The sequence below is a fragment of the Hirundo rustica genome, chromosome Z (genome assembly GCF_015227805.2).
Source record: "Hirundo rustica isolate bHirRus1 chromosome Z, bHirRus1.pri.v3, whole genome shotgun sequence".
NCBI lineage: Eukaryota > Metazoa > Chordata > Aves > Passeriformes > Hirundinidae > Hirundo > Hirundo rustica.
The window spans coordinates 5,873,244-5,888,392 of record NC_053488.1 but is presented as its reverse complement, the minus strand read 5'-3'; the positions used below and the strand labels follow the sequence as shown (position 1 = coordinate 5,888,392).

Below are 15,149 nucleotides of genomic sequence, written 5' to 3'. Positions count from 1 at the left end.
ACAGGCAACCTGATTTAGTTAAAGCTGCCCCTGCATATTGCAGGGGGTTTGGATTGCGCAACCTTTTAAAGGTCCCTTCCAACTCAAACTATTCTATAATTACATGATAAAGTACAAAAAAAGGATGGAGGTATCTGCCTGAAAAAGGTGTCAACTGATGCTGTGGAGAGTGGTCTCATGACCAGCTGGGCGGGAGTATCTTGTATGTACTGCTGACAATGGTGACAGCAGTGCAGCTGTCAAGGGTTCTACACACAAGGGTGAGCACTTACAGGTCCCCATGGAGAACCAGTGAAAGGATGGTCAGAAGGAGCATGACATCCTGAACAAATGTAGCTGGGAAAGACTAACTTAAGAAAAATGATGTTTCAGTATTTTGGATACAGAGATGCTGAGGAAAGAAAAGGCCATAATAAAAAATTTGCATTAAAACAAAACCATCAATAAAAGACCCCTTAAGAACAATTTGAATGCAAAGACAGAGAAAATTTGGGTAGAAAAGTATACTCAAATCAGAACCCAGAGAATTAACCTAAAATCAGTCTATTTCTGACTGATAAAACCAAAGAGATAAGACACAAGCAGGAAAAGAATTAAAATAAAACCTTTAGATCTGAGCCTACAACCTGTCTCATGAATGTAGTCTTGCCTCATCAGTGGCAGAAACCAAGAGGCCAGAGTGAATCCTCTTAAATGCAGGAGTTAGCAAGTACAGCCAAGTTATGTATACAGCAGGGTCGCATTTCTCTCATGCTTAGTAACATGTCACTATAATCTTGAGTAATTTAAGCTAGTCAACTGTCCTCTTCTCAAGAAAACCACTTACTTGAGATGAAAAGTATATTGGTTTATTTTTTAATTCAAAAGACAACTTGAAGTTAATTCATGACATCAGCATACTCATTATGTGACTTTATAGGCTCTGAGACATTGCTGATGATCAATAAACAATGATCTCAAGCTCATGCAAGGGTCAATATATAAGGATTTGGGGAAATTTTCCTTGTGAAAGTGAATTTTTTAAAAATAAAAAATGCAACATGGAGGCTCAATAAATATCGTCACATGTTTTTAATTAACTCAAGTTCCCTAGTAAACTGTCATGGAATGATATATGAGAAAACCATTTTTACAACCAAATCAATGAATGCTTTTTAAAAGGCAAATTAAGATGCTCTTAGTGTGTATCTTGAAAGTCTAGAAAATTGCCTGAAAGATAAATATTGTGTATGTGTACTGATTTTACCTTATAACCCTTAACATTAGTCCTGTGACTTTAGTATTCTATCAACATTAGAATCCTCTGGATTATGGAATTCTAATCATGAAAAAATAGAATTATGCCTATGTGGAAGACCCCAGTTAGGACGTAATTGTAAGTTGAAATCACAAATGCAAAGTAATTGAAATGCTTGACTGTGAGGGCCCAGTTATGACGATGTAAAAATGTTTTCACTAAGCATTCACTGCTGCAATGAATATTTTGTATCAGTGGAATTGTTATGCTGTCTGCAAACAGTATATCTACTGTGTTTATAAGCCATATGTGCATTAATATACTGATGACTTGCAGCTTATGATATATTTCTAGTAACAATGGGCCAGAAATACTTTTTTTTTTTTTTTTTTTGTGAAATTATTGATAAAACAGTCAAGTGTTGCAATGCCCTCAATACACACTGGGAAAGAAATTGCCTATCTCCATTCTTCCCTGTTTTGGTATGTTAATCTTTTAGTACATAATTATTTGTTTGTTAATACCACAACAGGGAGGCTAGTATTACATTATTGCAAAAGGAAGATACATTACAATTTCTATATTTTAGGCATGAGAACACATTACTTGCACAGCTGAGTTTTCCAGAACTGTTACCTTAATTTTGTCAACAAGTATCATTTATATACACAGACACACACATACACATATACTTGTAACTATGAGGTATTTAACAGCTTCTGTTCTGAATTTAGTTAAATATTTACAGAGTTATTCCAGCACATCTCAAGACAACATCATAAGAACTCTAGTGACAGGGAAATCCTCAACCTTCTTGGCATGGGTCAGACCCCAATAGGTGAATGTGAATACTCATGGCCCTATTACTGTGGGGACAAAATTTTCCACTCCCAATTCCAAACACCAGCATAATGTTTAATGCAGTTGTTTAGAAAGAATACTATTTGTAGAAAATACAGCACAATATGAATTAATTGTAGATTTTGGGGTTACCCTTATATTTATCGTCCTGGAGAGCAAAGACAACTTTGACTGTTTCCTTTGTTGAGAAGGGTGCATGTGCTAAAACAAGCAGATTTTTCAGTGTGCTGGTTTTGCACTGATTGAAGAAAGCTGTGGAAAAAACCAACTAGTGACTGGCTTAGAATGCTGACAGCCTGATTAACCAATTAAATATGGGATACACCTCCGGACTACGCAAGTTAAAAATCAGAAAAATTCTGGGTGAACTGCTCTTTTCTTCTGGCCTGGGAAGAGGTAACGGGGGCCGGCAGGTCTGGCCCAGCTCCTCCACGTGGTCCCCAGGCCTGGCACGGCCTAGCTGGGCCCTGCCGCTGAGCATTCCCAGCTGGATAGGGTCTGGAGTCTCCCGGGCAGGGGGAGGGGAGGAGAGTATTCCCAGTCTTGGCCAGATCAGGCCCAAGCGGCTGCTGATATTCTGCCACTGCACCGCCTCAACCCCTCCACACAGCCCGGAGAAGCCTGGCCAGGCCGGGCGGCCCCTGCCAGGACCCAGGCCCCTTCCCTTCCCTTCCCCCTGCCCCAGCCCAGCACGGCTTTCTGAAGCACCCTTCACTGTAGGCAGCTCTGACCACCACTGTTAACTCATCCGACTCGGGGAGGGAGCCCAGCCGTGCGAAGTGAACAGTTTGGGTGTGGCTGGAGGCCCCAGGATCCTGGCACAGCCCCGGCATGGCCTGAATGTACCACCTTCGGCCGCTGCCCAGAAGAACCATCATGCCCTCTTTCAGGCTGTTAGCTCTTGCCTTGACAGATGAAACTTGCAAAACATTAAATCCTCTTGAGTGAGAGAAAAGACAGACTGGAAATACGTAGAGAGACAATATGAAGACATCAAAGTCAGTGAAGGAAGAGTTACATCTTAGGTGGAAGAGATGAGAAGATGCCTTGGTTTGAGGCTGAAAGCCTTTTGTGAGCTATGGTAATGGACTGTGATATACTAGAATGTCCCTTTAAATTGTGGAAAAATATGCATTGGGGAGATGATAAGAATATTCAAAGTGCAGCTATAAGTAAAGTTATTTGTGATGGACTAGTAAATATTGAAATAGCTGTGATTTTATGAGAAGCTTGGACAGAGAGAGAGAAAGATGCGATGAAAATGAGGATCTCCCCCTAGAAAGAGAAAAAAATCTCTGTTCCTAGAGATGAAGAAAAACCTTTGCTTTTGGAACCATTCATCTTTTAAATGATGCCTTGTGAGTATGCATAACTATGCAGTGGTAGAAGGCTATGTAATATGGCAGGCACTTCAGAACTGGACATTCCCGGGCAGCTGCTTTTGTGAGAATTAAAGGCCACAAAAAGACTGTTCTTGTCTTGTGGGAAGTTTCCATGGTAAACCAAAAGAGACTTCTCTTTCTAAATGAACTGATGAATGACTATTTTATAAGTGGTAAACTGACTTACAGTTCCAAGTTTCGTCTTTATATGTTGTCTGTGAGAAAGAAAAGAAGCTGTTGGGGGAGAGGAGAAGTGTTCTGAAGGTTTTATTCTGATCCTTATTAATTTTTTCTCTGTTGTAGTTTTGTTAATAAACCTGTCTTTATACACTTTTATGTTTTGAGTCTGCTATGCTTTCCTCCTAATCCAGCATCACGGCAGAAAAAGAGTAAATATTTCTAGTAGCTATTCAAACCACTACAATCAGTAATTAAAAACTGGGGATGAGTTAAATTATTTTTGTTCTAACAATATAAAAATTATCTCAAAAATTATAAAAATTGGGGTGTAGATTTTAAAGATATTGTCAACTGCCAAGGACTAGATGAAAAAAATCATATTAAAAAAGCCAGTTGGGCATTCATTACTTTTCTAATATGCATTGTATGTCATTATCTGCTCTGACTGTTTAAGTTTAATCACTGCCCCGCATTAGTATATACAAAGTAGTTCTAATAATATATGCAAATAACAACTGACCAAATGGCAAAGAACAATGCAAAGTACACAGTCATCTGAGAACTCCTCACCTTCCACTTATGTTCCTGTCACCTGGAGGGAGGCTTGGGGATGTAACAGGGGAAGACTTCAGTCCACAGCATTGAAACCCACAGAGTCAAACTGCTGATATCAGTAAGTCAGGAGACTGAGCAACGCTAAAATGAGATCTGTTGCAACATAACCACGTGCTGCGAAGATGGAGGCTACAAGCAGAACATCTGCTAGAAAACAAAGGCTTCTAAATATTTTACAAGAAGTCCTCCTTTTCTGTAATAGCCTTCAGGCCCTGTGGAGGTCAGTGCATTTCCTAAACCAGAGTATATGATGCTCCCTTGGAGGGATGTTCCCTGAATGAGACAGGTCCCTTTATGTTTGAGTGAGGAAAAGAAGTCTTCTCCCAGAGTTCTTTGGTTGATGCGCAAATATACCCCAGTTCTATTTTCCCAGTTGGCCCGTTGGCCTCCCTGCCTCTTTTCTCCCAATATGTCTGTTCCCTAGAATGTTCTCCCTTCCTTGAGGTGCCATTGGTCCTCATTTGGTGCAATTCTCCACCCCTGTTCCACTCTTGTTTCCCCGCTGGTTTTCCTCGCACCTCACTCCTTGCCTCTGGACCACTTTCTCCCTCACCCACTGGACCTTACTCTCAGCCCCACACCTGCTATCCCATATATAAACTCTGGTCCCTCACATGTCCCCTGTCTTTGTCCCTGGACCCCTTCACATGCGGCTGGAATAAACCTTCCCCATGGAACTCCATACAAAGACCCTTCCCGCTTCTTTACTGTCGAGGGATTACAGCTCTCTAGAGTGTCTGAGTGCCTGTAAGAGTGTGTGCCTGTGATGCTGAGTGACTCCTTCACTGGGGACACTTCTGGAAGGTTGTGGCAACCTACCACCTTCACCTGCCACGACAAGGCTCAAATCACTTATCTGCACATATATATTCAATTTCCTGCTCTGTCCCAACTGCCCAGGCTCCTACCTCCCCTCTTCCTCGGGGAACCCTTTCTACAACTTTTCTCCACAGCCCTCTTCCATGGGGACCCCTTTCTACAACTTTTCTCCACAGCCGTGCCCCATGAGAGCCTTATTTTACCTGCTGTGCCCAGGCATGTCCAAGGAAGATAGCATGGACCTGATTGCAGCACTGCTGCTCCCACCAAGCCACACAAGGATGGCTCAAACTGCCTGTGTCCAACAGCACAGGAGAGAACAGGCTAGGGGATGGGACACAGCCCATCCCCATCAACAGAATGGACACAAAAAGCACACCCCAGGGTCTTGTTCATTCTTCTGTCACCCTGATCCTAATGGTATTCTCTTTGGATGGCTGGAGAACAGACATTGGTATAAAAGAACTAATGACAAAAGGAGGGAAAGGCTATAATAGATAGCATTTTCACTGGAATTTTTTTAATTTTCCAGATTGAATTTCACCTCACCTTTGCAAAGGTTCATATGTGAAATGTTGCCATACAGTTGTATCATCTGCTCTTTATTTTACCTATATCATTTCAGAAGGACTCTGTCTGTGGGCTCGTTTTGACGTTTTGTTTGGTTTGGATTAGCTCATTAGGGCATCTACTCTTGTACATGAGAAGAAAATTTATCCCTCTCCTCATTAAGTTTTACAGTGCAGTCTGTCTCTTTAGTGATTTGTTTACTGGCTGAATAAGAAAACAATAATAAAAAATAGCAATATTAAATTCTTAATTAATACAATTAATTTTAATTTAAATAATTGTACTTCTATTCAAGATAAAGCTATTTTTATGCAAGCTTCTGTATTGACAAATAGATATTAAGTCTTACTGTAAGCAAATAATTTAATAGCAAAAAACCAGAATGAAGAATTGACTTACCAAGCCATCCTGATCCAGAATTGGGTATACACATATCTGTTTCAGCACTGGGCAACACAAATCCAACTACAAACACTTCAACGCCATCAGCCATTAGGGCCATTCCTAACACAAAGAAGAGGGCCCACTGGAAACGACCATGGCCACATTCTTGTATTATCAGTTCATATTGCTGTGCTAGCTCTTCTTCATCAGCTTTCCTCTCTGTTTCCAGTTCATGACGATCCTTGTATTCATCACGCATAGACTGCCCTAAGGACACCATGTCACCCTTGCCCTGCCCCATGTTGGGGATTCCTTGATACTCCCCTTCATAAATTTCATCATCTTCATCATGTCCTTCAGTTGCTTCACTTGATCCTTCATCATCATTAGCTTCTACACCATAATTTCCTCCTTGGCCGTAGTAATCATCATCATCTTCCTCATCCTGGAATCGATTGTAGGACCTCTGTGTGTAGCCATCCTGGGCTTTATCAACTGCTTTATTCACTTTTTTCACAGCTTGCCTCTTCACCTCTTTAGCAATATCTTTGGCCCCTTTCACTAGTGAAGTCCTGTCTTTGTATGTGTCCTCCATCCTGTATCAAAGAAGGATTGCTGTTAAGCTGAAAGGGCACCTGCCAAATATTGTTTGGAATGTCTACTGCGTGTTGGACATCAGTGGGAAAAGCCCAGGTACAAGTGAAGCTGTAATATTCAACCTGTAAAACAGAAGAGAAAAAAAGCCTATAGTTCATAGTATATTTTTAGATGCCTCTTCACACTGATACAGAATCATCTCAATCTTTATTTAAGCACTGGACATCAGAATACGGAGCTTCAAACTCCTGTATTTTCTTCAGAGATACAAGTACCACAGTTTACAAGGAAAATATGCTGAAGATCAATTTAATATCTCTATCAACCTTCAGAATTTAATTTTTTACTCTCTAGTCTTGGAAACCAGGTTTTAGTCTGAAAGAAACCAAGCAATTCCGTGCATCATACAATATATTTTGTAAGCCCATTCTTACAAAACAGGGCTATAAATACTAACCTTTCTCTAAGTGAGTTACCGTGAAATATCCCTCTAACATTCTATTTAACACAAATCCTGTAGGAAGTTAGTATTCCTCCAATCAGTACCAGTGTCTCAAAGCTGACTGAATTTGGTCAGTGCATTCACAGTGCATTCATGCCAAGTCTTAGCAATATGAAATCCACCCCTAAAAAATTCAGCGTGGGGAGATGTGTGGGCAGAAGTGGTGGCACTTTCACACTTTGGACATTCCCAATACCTAAGTCACAGACAGACACATTCCTTTCTTCCCTCTCTATACTCATAATGGAGGGAAAGTGTATATTATCAGCTAATGCATCTCTGGGAGTGTTTGTCCAGCATGAGTTCCTATAACCAAGCTGAGTGAAAGCACAGCCACATTTTGCTCCAGCTCTTCTCCCTGCTCCCCTGCTGTATCTTTCCATCTTGTACAGCCCCAAGGTCACAAATGCAGACACAAATGAGTCAGGAGCAGTTTGATTGTTAGACTGAAGGCATTCCCATCTTCTCCGTGCAGTTTTCAGGAATACCTGCAAGTCAATTTTCTCACCACACATCTGCACTATCACTAGGGGCAGGAGAAAGGAATGGCAGCAGCCTGCAATCATACAAAAGGAAGAAATGCAGCATCATTCTTTGGCAACAGTCTGTAGTCAGAACAGCTAAAATCAATTACAAAAGTGCACCATTGCTCATGTGTCTAAAGTTAAGGGAGTCTGTGTGCATGTGTGTGAATCTGGACACTGCAACAGATTGTAGAAGCCTCCCCTCTGGGAGAAAGCAGGCTACAATTTTTTAGCAATGCTTCTAAGAAAACACTGCCTGCTTCCAGCTTGGGGAAAAGGTTATTTTTAACCACAATCATTTTAATGATCTATTTTCCAGCATTACCTCAGAAAAACTGCTGTAATACAACTAAGGAGACAGTGAGATATGATGCAGGAGTAAAAATAGATGGAAATTTCTGAAGCTAATCTTATTACCCTTTCTAAAACAGTGTGAACTGCCCTCAGAGATTTATGGGAGAAGACCAAGGAATGGCTTCGAGAAGTTGTCTTTTTTACTCATTCCATTGCATATACTGTCTCCAGAAGTATACTCCAGATACGAGTTTCAGGACTGATAGTGTTTTGAGGCACAGGAAAAACTACAGGCTGCATTAGATAAACTAAGGATGTGATGTACTTCTGATACAAGAAAATGAAGCCTACAATCACACAGACATGACTTTAGAAGCTAAAAGATATTTTCCTAGCTTTTTAATAATAGAAATTCACCTATAGTAAAAGATATCTTTATTTTTAGTATCTTCCTCTAGATTTATTTCATACACTTTGAATGTTTCTCAAAGAAATCAGTTTTGATGGCACTATTCAACTATTAATGGGAACCGAAGCATTTACTGGAAGAGAAATGCAGCCTTAAAAAAGCCCTGATGTAATATTTATGACTGCAAACTGTTGCCTGGCTTTAGGTACACGATGATCCTTTTAAGTAGGTCATCTTGGTGAATCTTTTATGCCAAGGCAGTTTCTCTAATTACAGCTTTTCTGTTTTCAAGGTGCTCTGTAGAAGTTATCCTTTGTGTTCTGAATTAGGTATCTGATCCTTACCTTGTGTTTGGCTAGTATTAACTGAACATGCAATGCATCAAAACATTCACTGAATCTGCTGACACCTTCCACAAATGCTTTCAATAACTTCATGAACTCCTAACAGGTACTTTTCTGAGTGTTAATGAGTACAGTGTGTTCCCAGATTTTAGATAATTTTACAGTGTCCCATTAACACAAAATCTGAATTAATCTAATTTTTTAGACTGAAGTTTGTTCCTTTCTGGTTTTTCCAGTAAGGGTTTTCAGTTGTCAAATTCCCTATTACTACAGGATATATATATACAGGGTGTATATGTGTGTGTATGTATGTGTATATATGTGTGTGTATATATATACACACACACACATGTATACATATCAAAGAAAGCAAGAGTTTAGAAATACCAACTGAGCAAAGAGTCTAAGAGCCAGCTCTGATAAAACCATGTTTTCTTAACCCATGAGTTCAACAGACTCAAAAAAGACAAATTTGCAAAAGTAACTGGACTTAACACTGGAGTTTGTGATAAACCAGGTACATCAACAAGGAATTTCACCAATTCAAATTCATTAAGAGCAAACTCTGCCATCAAAAAACATGAAGATAGAGAAAAACTTCTGCCTGGGCAGAAATCAGGAATGTCTCTCTATTGTTTAAGTTTCCAAGCAAAATGCCTAATCTGAACACTGTTTTTTTTAAACAGCTTTGCTTTCTCAATGAACTGAAATTTGTGCCTTAAGGTGATAAGTACAAAGAGGAGTAATTTACAGCCCATGCATGATAGCTTCCCACCCTTTCAATTATGTTGGACTGATTACTACAAGTAAGTAACTGGAAAGTCGGAAAGAGTAAGGATTAATGACTACCTGAGTAGCATAAAGCAGCAAAAGCAGAGATGGTAGTCTAGCTATATACTCTTCTTCATACCAACCAATTCATCCAACAGGTTTGCTGACTTTCACTAAACCAAACACCACATTCCTATTCAATTCCTTCAACTAAAACAAACAAACAAAACAAAACCACAACCCCCCAAAAAACCCAACCAAACAAACAACAAAAAAATCAAAATAAACAAACAAAAAACCCAAGGAAAAACACACACACACACACACACACACACACACACCCCAAAAAAAAAAAAAAAAAAAAAAAAAAAAAAAAAAAAAAAATCCCAGGAAATGGAAATAACAGAAATACTCCTCCAGGGAACACCAAGAAAAACATTTTGTAAAAACACTGAAAGATGCATACACAAAATAAAAATCAAATTGTTCTTTTCCTCTAATATTTATTTTAATATTTATTATTTTCCATTCTGTTACATTCACATATTTCAGTATATTTAGCATTCTGTATAGATGGTGCTACATCTGAAATAAAGTTTGGACATTACAAACTAAATCAGTGAGATCCCATAAAGATATAAATCTATGACAAAACCGAAAACTCATTCCCACTCAGACTTACATGTCTTTGCTAAACATAAGACGTGAGAAGACTCACTGGCTACTCTAAAAAGTGATATTAACTATATGCATATAAGATAATAATAAAGTCTTCAGAGCAGATCTGAAAGTCACACTCAAATGTGTATTTCACAGACTCTTGGGAATTTCATACAGCGTCTCTCTGCTTTTCTCTTGTATCTGTAATGTCTTTCCAAAGGAAAAAAATAGTAAAACTCATTTCTAATCAAAGTTGTTGTCTTTTTAAATTCATCTTCTTCTTGACGTTCTGTTTTTCTACTCTTTTTTTTTTTCTTCTTTTTTTTTTTTTTTTTTAGTCAAAGACGGATACAGGTGGTTTATGTTTTCCCTGTTTATCTGTTGCTAGACATTAGTCACCATGTCATCATATGAAGGTATAAATTTGGTTAGATCATACCTACTTCAAATTTTACTACCTTGTCAAATGATTTTATACCCCAGGTTAAAAATTAGCACCTGAAAACTATGTTAATTCACAAACAGAAGATGCTGTTGTCTTACAGGTGTTCTCAGTAATTAAAAAAATAAAACAACCCACACTTGAATTCACTGGGATACCTGCAAACTTCCTCCTCATCTCTTCATGTGCAAAGCCTTTTGCTTATTTTTCCAGGGTAGTATTTACTTCATTATGACCTGATAAAGAATAGATCCCTTAATAAAGGGTATTAATTTATAGAGGAATTCATTTATTTAAAATAAATAAGAGCTGGCATCAAAGCTGGTGTGAAGCAGATTCATTTTGGGTAATGTTGCCAGATTAAAAGCTAAGTTTCTATATTTTAAGCAAATTTTCTTCCTCTGATGTTGAGAGTCACACTCCCAGGCTGCACTCTTCTAGCTCAAGCTGCAGTAGACAGAACTGTGCATAACGCTGCAAGGCTGCACCAGTGGCAGTCCCCAACACTCTCCCTGTTTGGATGGTATTTTCACCACTTGTCCTGCACCAGCATTTGTCACTGCTTCCTCTCTGCAGACACCACACACGTATGCAAGATGATCATGGGAATTCATTGATCTATAACACATCAACGTTCCTGAGCTCAGCAGAAAGGTGGTCTTCATGGTACACTGCAATCTCTTTTTTCCCCATTTTATTACTTTCTTTTCTCATTAAACCAGCAGAGATAAGCGTTTCTGCACCATATGCTCTCCCTGCCCAGTTCCACTTAAACTATTTAACTAATTTACTTAATTAGAACAAAACAAGTGGAATTGCTTTTTGCTTGTTTTTACTTGAAATTTGATAATCATTATCAGAAAAAATAATGTATCTGCCTGAAAGCAAAATGTATGTGGACATCCACCTTTAACTACCTCTCAGGGCCTTAAAGTATCACCAAACAGAAATACCTAATAATTCTTTCCTTACAGTGCTTTTGATCACAGGCCTAATTCTTCCCCACTTACAGCTGGATGTATAAACAATGAAACCAGGATCTGCAAAAGCTCTCCTTTAAACAGTACAAACTGGAAATCTAACCATATGATGAAATCAGAAACCACCTAAGACAATGAAATCACAAACCCAAAACAAAAGCAATAAACTCTGTCCATGAAAATCAGGAAATCTTAACTGAATAATCGGTGATAAAAATTCAATAATATTGTAAAAAGCTATTTTTTCCAAGAAAGGCAGAGTGGAAAATTATAGGTAGAAAGTTAGGAGATGGGACAGTTTTCATTTTATACTTCCACTATATTAGTCCTCCATGCATTACTTCTATGGTCTAAATATCTTTCAAAAAATATCCTGAAGAAGGGTGATGCTGTAAGTTTTATGAGCATCACACTACAGTGCAGCAGTCCTTTCTTTGATTTTTTATTTAATCAAAAGCTTGCTTTCCTAGGAAAAGGTGACTGAACAAAGAATAGGATATGCTTTGAGATGTCTTGCTGTCCTTCCCACTGCAAACTGTTAACAGAGATTAGCGTATACACAGAAAACTTCGATAGTCCATTGTTTTTAGCATTTTTTGGTTTTTTTTTTTTTTTAAATCTAATTCTTATTAGTTGTTTTGCTTTACTGTTCATAAATACCAGAGTTTTGATTGCTTTTGTCAGTTTTGCAATCAATCTGATCCCTATTTGGATACTTCAAGTTTCTACGTAGTTTTACATATTTGGCTACTTCGAGTTTCTACGTGTTTGGCAAATATTAAAAAAAGAAAAAAAAAATCATTCTCGTTATAGACAAAGCAGAATCATTTAAATGTTCTTCCAACATTTTGGTTTTAATTTGCTCTTTGAGTATCCTACCATGCTTCCTGTGGAGCACTTCAGTGAAGACATGCTCTCTTCCAGTCACTTTGCCATTCACTTAAAGCACATATTATTTCCAGGATCTGTGTTGAGTGATGGTGGACACGAGCTGAATGCATCGATTTGTTCAACAAGAATTGACAAGAATCAAACATCATCCAGCCTGAATGACATAAGCTAAGTCTTGTCTGTAGAAGTTATGAAATTTCATACTGTACCCACATTACCTGAATGACTGCCCAAATCTTAGGAAAGTTGAAATTTCATTATTGTTAAAAATTTATTTTTAACCAAACATATTCAAACACATCTCTGTACTTTTAAGGCTGCCTTTAAAGTAGGGAAAAAAAAAAAAAAGTAAAAGAAATTTTTTTCCCTCTGAAGCCAAGGGCTCTCTCCCTTCTCATACCTACTTCTCCTGAAAATTCACTTTCATCATCAGCGCTTCCAATATATTTGGTAATTTTCTGTTGTCAGAATCACAGTGGAAAACATCATCCTGCATTTAAATAATGAGGGAACAGCACAAAGCCTTTGGAGAAGCAAGCTTTCATTGCTCAATGTTAGCAATAAAAAACCCACAAAAACGCTCTACCAAAAGCACACTGACTAGCAATTTCTGTCTTTTATCTGCCCTTGTCATGTTTGCTGCTGTACAGGAAGCAAACAAGTCTTCTCTGAAAGTAAAGGCCCACCAGCAGTCATGAATCACTAGAGATCAAAAGAAGGCAGAAAAAAACCTCCACTCACAAGGAAGAAGAGGGAAACCTGGGCGTAAGTCATAGGTCATATATATAAAAGAAACATTTTAAAAGCACCAAGATTGAAGTTCTAAGAACAATAGCCAAGGAGTCCTATCCTGGAAGTAAAATAAGAAAATAATGCACTGTGGAAATTCTCCAGGGAATAAAATGCAAATGCAACAGGACAAGCCTCAACTACTGAAGCAGCCACTTCTGAAATTGCTTTGCACAAATCCGTGATGTGCAGGTACTTGAAACAGCAACTGTGCAAATACTAGACTGAAAGATGGCACAGAATAGCACTGGAGCTTAGGAAAAACTTGGAAAAGCTGAAGGACGTCTTGTAGGGAGGGCAAGCTGTATTACAAGATGGCATTACATGTCTTTCCTTTCTTCTTGGAATAAAAGAAGTAAGCATTCTTTATATTTTAGGAGTAAATACAGGGTCACAGCCTCAGATCCCACTGGGAAAAACTTTCTGAAAACATTTAGATTTTCATTTTGCTGACTTTCTGCTGAGGCACATCATCCCTGTGCCTGCAGAAGGAGAGTCTAAAGACTCTTCTCAGTTCTGCCAATTCTGTCTTTATCTGATGGTGGTCTGTATTGACCTCCAAGTGGGGAATCACCTGCTGTGCTCAACAGACCCTGGTAAGAGAGTAGTGGTTGCTCAGCATAATGTTAAAAGGTACTTGAACATCCTGTTTTTCTCATCCATACTCTCTTCCAGTCACTTTACTATTCACTCAAAGCACATATTATTTTTGCTTTATCTTTAACATGTGTTACTTTTTATTATTTGTAACAGGATATGAAAAAATTGTAGGAAAAGTCCTTTTTTTTTTGGAATTCCTCAGGTCTCATTTCCTTTGCTACTTTTTTAGGATGGTGGTTGGTGAACTTTATTCCTCAATTCTGTTTTTCTGTTTCACAAGCTTGACACTCTACTGATGTTAGATCTAAGAATCCCAAGCATTCATATGGATCTGCTTCTCTTTCAGTTGAAGATTGCCTTGCTTGAGCAAACAAACTATATATAATGCTTTTTATGACTGAAAATCTATTTCCTCATTGACCCTCAGACAAATTCCTTATCAAAATACGTTGTGAAGATAAATACTAAAACCAAGAATAACATAATAAGCTTTTCTGGTGAGGGATTGCTTCAGCTATGGAATCTGAGAAGAAACTGAGCATACATCAATTTGGTATAGAAAGCAAGGTGAAAAACAGAGTAATTCTATGTGAAAATTAAAACTAAATGAAAACATGAAACACGCCAATCAGTCTCGCTTAAAACAAACAAAAACAAAACAAAACAATGACAAAAAAATCATACAGGCAAGGCTATGTTTAATTCTATTAATGTATGTATTTAGTTAATATCACAGGGATACACATGCTTACTTAGAATGAAATCACAAATATCACAGGGATACACATGCTTACTTAGAATGAAATCACAGAATCAAAGGAATGGGTCAGACAGTGGGTCACCTTGTCCAATTTGCCTGCTTAAGCTGGGCCAGCCCAGAACTCTTGGCGCAGGATTGCATCCAGATGGTTCTGGAATATCCCCAGAGAGGGAGACTCCACACCCTCTCTGGTCAGTCTGCTCCAGGGCTCAGTCACCCACACAGTGGAGAAGTTCTTCCTCATGTTCAGGCGGAACTTCCTGTGCATCTGCCCATTGCCTCTTGTCTTACTGTGTGGCAGTGCTGAGAAGAGCCTGGTCATCCTCTTGGTACTGCCCCTTCATATACTGATAGAGATTGATAAGATCCCCTCTCAGTCCTCTCCAGGCTGAAGAGGCCCAGTTCATCCATAAGTGGAACCTCACTTGGAGCATCTCATAAAATCCAGTCCCCTCATCACCTCTGTACCCTCCACTGAACTCGCTCCAGGAGCTCCATGTCTCCCTTGTCCTGAGGAGCCCAGAACTGGACACATCAC

General features: G+C 38.7%; 1 protein-coding gene across 2 annotated transcripts in view; it reads right to left on the bottom strand.

Moving 5' to 3' along the window:
* The window catches only part of SV2C (synaptic vesicle glycoprotein 2C), a 121,805-nt gene that overhangs the window by 84,972 nt on the left and 21,684 nt on the right, over window positions 1–15,149 (bottom strand). For both annotated transcript variants that reach the window (XM_040090463.2, XM_058424112.1), the window contains exon 2: window positions 6,064–6,767. In XM_040090463.2, the coding sequence (XP_039946397.1) occupies window positions 6,064–6,643 (580 nt within the window). In that variant the 5' untranslated portion in view covers window positions 6,644–6,767. The remainder of the gene's footprint in view (window positions 1–6,063; window positions 6,768–15,149) is intronic.